General features: G+C 42.8%; 1 protein-coding gene across 4 annotated transcripts; it reads right to left on the reverse strand.

The window, feature by feature from the left end:
* Positions 1-575: 575 nt before the first annotated feature.
* On the reverse strand, positions 576-9,186 carry LOC142059747 (tubulin alpha-3 chain). Of its 4 annotated transcripts, none has more exons than XM_075098757.1 (5): positions 9,021-9,186; positions 3,411-3,633; positions 2,736-2,884; positions 1,189-1,869; positions 576-960 (listed from the first exon to the last, which is right to left on the reverse strand). In XM_075098757.1, exons 1-5 carry the CDS (start codon positions 9,165-9,167, stop codon positions 655-657), a joined length of 1,506 nt encoding a protein of 501 aa, XP_074954858.1. In that variant the 5' UTR covers positions 9,168-9,186; the 3' UTR covers positions 576-654. The 4 variants fall into 4 exon arrangements, with proteins under 4 accessions (XP_074954858.1, XP_074954863.1, XP_074954862.1 ...); XM_075098762.1 differs by having other exon boundaries at positions 8,970-9,112; XM_075098761.1 differs by lacking the exon at positions 9,021-9,186 and adding an exon at positions 8,710-8,961.
* Positions 9,187-9,200: the final 14 nt, after the last annotated feature.

The raw sequence follows: 9,200 nt of genomic DNA on the forward strand, positions 1-9,200 counted from the left end.
TAATTCCCTCCTGGGTGTCTTCACGTGCAGCCCTTCTCTCTCCTGGTTTTATAGGATATGTAGGGAAGGAAAAAACCCAAACCAATCCTTCAAAAACCCAAACAAAATGCTAATGTTTTTTCTCCTTTTCAAGACCAGAAAAATCCACAGTAGTGAGTGACTCCCACCTGTGCTCTGTCCTACAATTTAATGGTTTCCATGTGTCTCTAAAGCTACACCCGTGCGAACATACTGTTAAAGGACATGAGAACTTCGTTTTTTACTAGGTCAATGTAGGAATGTAAAAAATAACAGTGCTCCTTTAAAGCAGGTAACAGATCTGCTCTTTTATTCTCCTTTTCCTCTGGAATACTAAGTGTTGTTAGTACTAAGACGACTTGAAGTACAGTTTCTTGCTTGTGAGAAACCAAAAATCAAAGAGATTGTATCTCAGAACAGGTTGGGATCACAGCAAAGCGCGCACAATTTCCTGATTTATTCTAGAATTTGCACGTGACTAGATGCTACCAAAACCTGCAGCGTCAAACAGTCCTTACTTAGCAAGTATACATCTAAATAGTAAAGAACAAAAGGTAGAACCTTTACAACTTTATTGGAAAACAAACAAGCAAACAGGGCTCTGCAATTCTTTTTTTAAATATCTTTTTCCAGACCTCAGTTTTCTAAATACTCGTCTCCTTCTTCAGCCTCTGCTTCTACCGAGTCTACGCCGACTTCTTCATAATCTTTCTCAAGGGCAGCCAGATCTTCCCGGGCTTCAGAAAATTCTCCTTCCTCCATTCCTTCCCCAACGTACCAGTGGACGAAGGCACGCTTAGCATACATGAGGTCGAACTTGTGGTCGAGGCGCGCCCACGCCTCAGCAATAGCGGTTGTGTTGCTCAGCATGCACACGGCCCGCTGCACCTTTGCCAGGTCACCGCCCGGCACCACGGTTGGAGGCTGGTAGTTAATGCCCACCTTCAAGAAAACACATGAAAACTTTCCTCGTGAGTGCAAAGGCTTACAGACTTACCTCTGTTAACAGTTTAAAATCACTGTGGTTACGAATAAATAAAACAGCTTAGTTATTTTGCACTTCATCAAAATATTTAACAGGGACATTACAATGCTGTAGAGTGACTGCAACCTCTGAGCACTACACAACTCCCAACAAACCATTGAGCACTTAAAAAGCTACACAAGTACCTTGAATCCCGTTGGGCACCAATCCACAAACTGAATGGTACGTTTAGTCTTGATGGTAGCGATAGCTGCATTGACGTCCTTGGGAACCACATCCCCCCTGTACAACATACAGCAGGCCATGTACTTGCCATGGCGAGGGTCGCACTTGACCATCTGGTTGGCTGGTTCAAAGCAAGCGTTGGTGATTTCAGCCACAGATAACTGCTCGTGATACGCTTTTTCGGCAGAGATGACAGGGGCGTATGTTACCAGGGGGAAATGGATTCGCGGGTACGGAACGAGGTTAGTTTGAAATTCTGTCAGATCCACGTTGAGGGCTCCATCAAAACGCAGTGACGCTGTGATGGATGAAACGATTTGCCCAATTAATCGGTTTAAATTGGTGTAAGTAGGACGTTCGATGTCAAGGTTACGACGACATATGTCGTAAATGGCTTCATTATCTACCATGAAGGCACAGTCTGAATGCTCTAACGTCGTGTGGGTAGTTAGGATTGAGTTGTAAGGTTCCACTACAGCAGTGGAAACTTGCGGCGCTGGATAAATTGCAAACTCTAGTTTGGATTTTTTGCCATAGTCAACAGAGAGCCTTTCCATGAGCAGAGATGCAAACCCTGAACCAGTGCCTCCTCCAAAACTATGGAAGATAAGGAAACCTTGCAGCCCTGTGCACAGATCAGCCTATAAGGGGTGGAAAAAAAGTGGGAGAAAAATGAAGTTATTGATTATTTTGGAGAAAGCAGTTTTAAAATAATAATTCAAAAGCATTTCTCTCAAGTTTGTTAGGTTTAGATTGTTATAATAAAACCCCAGCATTCTTGAAAGGTGGTCTTCCTTTTTTCTTCAGTGTCTTTTACTCAGAAGTTCCAGTGCCTCAGTGCCTCTACGTAACTTTCTTCTGAATACAAGTATTTTAATATTTACAAGTTGCTTTATGGTCTTTGATGCCATTTTAATACTACTGTGACGGCTACTCTAAATCACAGCTGGGTTACAGCTTTACATTCCCACTCTAGCTTTCAGCTGGTATCAATTATCGATGCAGAAAATAAGGGTTTTTTTTTTAATTTTTGTCATTTTAAATAGACAATCACATCATCCTACATGAGTTTCTCACAACACAATGTCAAGATAAAAAACACTAGAGAAGTAATTAAAATTGCTAAGCATTTAGCCAAAACCTCAGGTTCAGGGTACTAGAAATATTTTGCGTGACAATAATGGTATGATTCAAACTGAAAATAACAAACAGAAGAGTATAAAAATGTTGTTACAGTTGTTTAAAGCTTTTATAGTGTGTTTCTGAAGTATCCTTAGAAGACTTTAAAATAATGTTATTTCAGAGCCTAAAAAGGTCTGAGTTTTACTGACTGAATTTTTATTTAGCTGGGGAGGAGGGGAAGCAAGGAGATAAAAAGTTTTGGTTTGCTTTAAACAATCAGCTATGCACAAAATTCTTCGGGAAAAAGCATAGCAACCCATCATTACAGATAGCTATAGAGCTGTATCCATGCTCCAAGTCAGTATTTAAAATAGTGAATTCTTACCAGCTTGCGGATGCGGTCTAGCACTAGATCAACAATCTCTTTTCCAATGGTATAATGGCCTCTGGCATAATTATTGGCTGCATCTTCTTTCCCAGTAATGAGCTGCTCAGGATGGAATAACTGCCTGTATGTACCTGTACGTACTTCATCTACACAAAACCAAAATACAACATAAATTTGATCAGTTCTGCGTGTGCTGCATAGGGACTACACACTAAGCGCTCATCAAAGAGCGCAGACAACATCCCTGACTATACGCAGCTTGCCTGACCAGCCTAAGAAGCTGGCACAACTTCAGCCCCTTTGTTTGGGGGACAGCAGCAGGCACTCACAAAGCAATATTTGTAGCCGAGAACACAGAGGTCACTCAGGAAACTACATTACAGGTACAGACAAGATTCCAGATCGCAAAAAAACTACAGCAAAGCTCTGGATGCAGTGCAGCAGTCTAGAAAGATTATCCAGACTGTAAAAAAGTTCTATTGTTTTCCAAATGTTGTTACCTGTAGACCATTATTTCCTTTCTTTCAAATAACAATAACCTCAAAAATCAAAGTGGCATCCAGACACACATCTTTTAAAATCTATAGTGGTCTGAACAAACAAAAAAGACCACAGAAAATTAGTAGGGGATGTTAACTTTTACACTGAAGATCTTTAATGTTCGGTACATACCAACTACAGTCGGCTCTAGGTCCACAAACACTGCTCTGGGAACATGTTTACCAGCTCCTGTCTCACTGAAGAAAGTGTTAAATGAATCATCTCCACCTCCGATTGTTTTGTCACTAGGCATTTGACCATCAGGCTGGATCCCATGTTCAAGACAATACAATTCCCAACATGCATTGCCAATCTGAACACCAGCCTGACCAACGTGGATGGATATGCATTCACGCTGCAAATTAAAAACAGAACAGTGACAATGACTTATGGAGCTACCTGTCTTCTAGATTTTATGCTCATAATAACTAGCTGTCTGCGGGTTGTATCCTTCCATGATCTTTCTCTGCCACAGTATTCCCTGATTGCTCTTGAGCAACAATTTAACTGATCAAGTTGTCCGCTGCCAGCAAGACTCTACTCACCTTAGTTGACCTGGGCTGACTTTGAGACTATTGGAAGACACTGAAGACAACACAGTCTGTTAACACGTAGGGTGAATACAGATTCATCATCTCTTACCATGCTGCAGATATCTTTTAAGATTCTGCCTAGTCTTTTTTTTTTTTCACCTTCCTTTAGTTTTGGAAAACTAAATCCCCAAATTTCCTTGATTTGTTTGCAAATCGTGTGCTGGGTAACTGTTGCAAGAATCTTTCCTGTACAGGACCATTTAGTACATTTTCCTTTATAATAACCATAAAGAGTCCCTGGCAATTCATACATATTTGAATTCCTCTGTGAAATCATCTGGGAGACCCAATCAAATGCCATCTGCCCACTTTTAGCCAGCTCCTTTGATTCTAAGCAACTGTTTATATATGTTTAATATTTTTAACATATGTTTAATCTCTCAGTACCTCGATTTCATCTTACACCTGAGATGGAAATAAGCTGGTTTTCTAGCTTACAGTTACACTGTATCTAGGAAAAAAGCAGAGGTGGAAAAGAAAAAGTAAGGCATGTGGGCTGCTCTCTCCTGTTTTCTTGATAGCTTCATCAAAACCTGTATCCTTGATTCTGTGTTTTAATTCTCAACCCCGTGGCTCTGACAGAAGTAATTTCCCAGCGCGACTAACTCTGTGCTTATTCCCACTCCCGCTCAGTCGCACCCAGCCTCCGAACCCCTGGTGCCGCCTCACCGTTTCCCGCCCCTGGCGCCTCACAGCCGGCGCGAGCCGCTCCTCGCGGCCGCCGCTGCCCGCCCAAGAGCACGCGCTGCCACGCCATTGGCTGCCGGCCGTGCTCCTCTCCTCTGGCCACGTGCCCGCCCCGTCGGTTGCCGCCGCGCTCTTTCCCGCCGGGCCGGGGTCTCAGCCCGCCCCTCACTTCTCCGTGCAGAAGGTACCCACTACGGACAGAATAACGTCGCTTTTCCACGCGTCTCGCCTTACTAGCCGCCAGCCAGCCTCTACGCCTCGCCTCCCTTGGGCTACTAACTCTGAGGCGAACTCCTCCCCCAGTCCTGCTTTACTCCTAGCGCGGGTACTTCGCGCAGAGACCGCCTGCAAGTCCTCCCCCAGCACGCGCAGCCGTAAGCTCCCCCGAGTGCCGCCGCAGAAGCGCTCCCGAACACCCGCCCTCTCCCCAGCCGCGAAGGTCCCGATCCCCACCATGATGCCTTGCTAAGCTGAGGAGCTCCGCCACCACCGAACCACCTCGCCCGCCGCACAGCGTCAACTGCCGACGGCTCCCGGCCTCGAGCCCCACGCCCTCGCGTGCGGGCTCCCCATTGGCTGTTACCCGCGAGGGGCGAAAGGAGACCGCTGATTAGCCGAGGACCCTCTCCTCCCTGCGCCACGCGCTCTCCTGAAGCGCGGGAGCAGCGGCGCCCCCACAGGGCGGGGCTTGCTCCGGGCGGGCAGCGGGGTGTCAGGGGGTGCCTGTGGGCGGGCTGGTGCTGCGGCTGCGGCTGGTGCTGCGGCTGCGGTCTGCCGTGGGAGCTTGGCTGGAGTGCGCCGCTCTGGCGGCCGTTTCTCGAGGCTGCGAGAAGGCTGCTGCTTGTCAGGGGAACGGCATGAGGGCCTGCACCCAGCTCCGGACTGGGAGAGGATTAAATTTTAATTAAATTAAAATTACAGCTAGGCAGATCTGCTGTGCACTGCTCAAATTCCTGCCCAATGTGACAACAGCTGGTCTGAATCGCTGCAGGGACAGAGGCCCATGTCCCTTCCATGTAACTTGTGTTGCTTACTGGAGCAACTTCATCGTGAGCCAGTTGCTGTGGGCTCCTGTAAGCAGAGAAAAGCACTTCCACAGCATGATGCAGACTCTGAGCTCTGCCATGTTCCCAAGATGCCTACTGTTTTCTCTCATAGTGACTCATAGATCTACTTTGCTCTGTCTCAAGACTCTAGATATGTTCATCACTGCATCTTCAGACCATTGGCATGCTGTAAGTATCAAATTATGAGGATTTACTATTTTTCTTATATTTACTGGTATGTCATTGATGCTGACTTACTGAGCGTATTTCCCTGCTCACAGAGGCAGCCATGTCACAGAATTCCTATTACAAATTAATCTCGAAGATAACAATTTATTTTGGTGTCATTCATTCTGAAAGGGTTATCTGGAACCCAACTATTCATGTTAGTCTCTTTTCTATTTATTTCTGGTCTAAATGTATGTATGAGTAGCTACAACCATTTGTGCTTGTGTGAACAACTTTGGTTAAGTTACATAATCCTTTTTCCCTCTCAGTGGTTTGCTCTGTTGATCTGTGTATAGAAATTAATCATATCCTATTTCTCAGTCTTTACCTTAGTACACTAAGACAAGCTCTTTTAGGCCTCTCAGAATGCACATTTTTTTATTATCACTGCCTGACTAAAGCTGATCAAATTTTATTTTCAAGAACTTTGGTGTTTAGAATTCTGCATAAAGCTATATTCTATGTTTTACTGGCAAAACTTTTGTGGGGCCATTTACTCTCTGATGGAAAGAGTTGTACAGATACATACCATGGTGGCATTTAAATTTAAACTGTAAAATTATCTACTTGTCACTGACTGACTTGGCTGTGTTCAACTCCTCCTACTATCCTTTTATACATGTCAAATTCCTTTATATGCTTTTAGTTACAGAATTTCTTTTACATCTTAACCATTCTAGCCTGATGGGTTGTGTGAGCTCAGGAAGATTTTTCACCTTGACTCTTCATGGACATAAATCTTTATTAAAAAGCAGTTATGCTACAAATACGGCAATGACTGTGGCACAGAAGAGAAAAAATAGGCCTATGCAGCATTGCCATCTTATGGTAATGATAGAAAAAATATTTAGTGCCAACAAAGGGAGAAATGAAAGGAGGGGTCATTGTAGACCACTCCTTTTACTTTAGGAAATGAGCCTGAAAAATATTGGCTGTAGTATAGAGCCTCTAAGAGGGACTGTGTATTCAGCCTTTTTTATGTATTCTTCAAGAGAAATTATGATAAAAAATGTCCCTTAAAAAAATCTGAAAGAACTTGATTTCCCATCACTGCTGGATATTTTTTCTGTAGATACTGAACTCCTGATGCAGAAAATACAACCCTTTTGAAAACATAGGCAGGACATAAGCTGCCATACCTAACTTTTTATAGGAAATGGCGTGGGCTGATCATTGTGGTCTCAGCCATACTGATCATATCAGATTGGAAAACAACCAGACTGCAATATGCTATTATTTTATAGATTATCAAGTCTGTGTTTCTGGTATATTCAAGAGAAGATAACAAAAGTCTTGCAAGCTTTGTATGAAAGAAGAAAAATTACAGGAGGAGGGGAGCATAAGGAAACAGTATGGGGATAATAAATGGTATAAATGAATGAAAAAAAGTGTTTCTGAAATGCTTTGATATTTAAAATTGGCCCTGCTCAAATGTGTAGCAATCTTAAATATTAACATTATATGTGAAAGTGAGAGAGCAGTGAGCTGTGCAGTCCTAGCATTTCTGACTGCTGACATTCTCGGTTGTAGGTTTTCATGGAACTGTGGATGTGGGAAGCTCAGTGTTAAGACTCCACTTCCCAGGTCTCCTGGCTTGCCCATTAGTAGGATTCCCTTTGGTCTGCCACATGCATTGCTCAAGTTAGGAAGCAAATGGGAACCAGTCCAGTTAGCAGAAGAGCTTGTGTTGGAAAAATGATTGTAAATGAACTCTCTTTGTCACTTCTGGTTTTGATTAATGTGCAAGTCCTTATGGGAGAATGTTCTATGATTCTTTATTTTTCAAGAAAAATGTAGTAATCAGTTTCCTAGAATCCAGTTATCTTACAGTTTTCCTTGGAAGTATATAGCTTTATTTTTAAAAGCTATAATAGATATTCTGTTTTGGTATTTTTGACCTGTAAATTTGCATTGACCGAAACAGGTACATGGACAGATTTTAAACTCCATCTTGAACCACTGGATCTGTGAGAATGTGTCAGTAATTTGATGAAAAATAGGGTCTTGCCTAGAAAACTACACTTTGTTTGAAAGATGTTTGAAAGACGGAAGTTAAAATTGGCTTCTAAAAGATGGAATAGGTCAGTCTTAAAACTATCTAGGACCATGGCAATACCTGTATAAATCTAAAGAGGAGAAATTATGTACTCACATAGAAGAAAATTCTGGCAAAAATCAATCTAACAATCTGGGTTTTCTTTTACTGTCTTTGCCTCTGACAAAGTTAGTCTGGCAAATCTAGTATAAGCCAGTGAATTTATACATCAGATACATTAGGTTTTAATGCTGGGACTGTTTGCCCTGATGATAATCCTTATGCAAAATTTGTTGGCAAAGTTTTAAGGATAAGTAATTCAAAAGGTGGGATTTGGTTTGTCACCGTTGTGGTTTTTTGTGTCTTTCATTTTTTTACATTAACCTGCATCTTTAAATAAAACTATACAATTTTCTTTCATCTAGCATCCAGGTTTATCCAAGAATACTGCTACATAAATCCCTTTTTGACAAAACATTTCTTGCAATGGATAGCAGTGGCTGCCTCAGTGACTTTGTGAAAGTTATTTTCAATTATTTAATGGAATGGAGCAGAACCCTGGCATGGTGGGTGAAAGTATTAATTTTTTAGCAAAGGAAGCTTTTAAACCCCTTTTTTTTTTTTTTTTTTTACAGTAGGGCAATGAAGAAGAAAAAAACCTTATTTTCTTCATCTGTTGTTGGTTACAGCAAGTATCTATTTTGCTTAAATTAAGCTCATTCAGTTACAATATCTGGGAGAAGCTGTAGGAAACTTCCGAGTGGTTTCACCTAAGTGACGTGAAAGCATTTTTCAAAAGCCTCTATCCTGCAAGGATCCAAGTGCTTTTAATTATCACTGACCATGGCAACGACTGATGAGTTCACACAGAGAAGACACTTCAGCGATTCTCAGCAACATAGAATTTCTGCATAAGGTAGCGTACCATATGCTTTTATATTGTTTAGCGTGTTAGAGATGATACTTTCCAAATCAGATTCTTATTGCAAGTTGAACTTGTAGAGGATCACATTCTGACAACCTCACGCTTTGCCCTTTGCATCCTCTTCCATTTTCTTGGCATCTTTGCAAACTCGTAAACATTTTCCTGCCTGTAACTTACGGTTAATTCCACATGTTCTCTACCGATGCAAACAGACTATTTTAACGCTACCGCTTGTCCACGAAGCTGACGGGTGCACTGGCAGGGCCGGGTACCACGACACAGGGTTGTACGACACGTCCGCCGCACCACTGCCACCACCCGGAAGGCGGCGGGGTGGGCAGAGAAGCGTCCTCTTCCTGTCCTCAGGGCCCTCATTGGCCAGCGCCCCGGCAGCCTCTGCAGGGATTG

The sequence above is a fragment of the Phalacrocorax aristotelis genome, chromosome 7 (genome assembly GCF_949628215.1).
Source record: "Phalacrocorax aristotelis chromosome 7, bGulAri2.1, whole genome shotgun sequence".
Taxonomy (NCBI): Eukaryota; Metazoa; Chordata; class Aves; order Suliformes; family Phalacrocoracidae; genus Phalacrocorax; species Phalacrocorax aristotelis.

Bases quoted from the DNA above. Each gene is read 5' to 3' on its own strand.
- LOC142059747 (XM_075098757.1), bottom strand. From the start codon at position 9,167: ATGAGGGCCCTGAGGACAGGAAGAGGACGCTTCTCTGCCCACCCCGCC. The intron at 3,634-9,020 runs GTAGCGTTAAAA...TTTAATTTGCAG, and splicing joins GTCAGCTTCGTGGACAAGCG to CGTGAATGCATATCCATCCA. The intron at 961-1,188 runs GTACTTGTGTAG...GTTTTCTTGAAG, and splicing joins GGTGCCCAACGGGATTCAAG to GTGGGCATTAACTACCAGCC.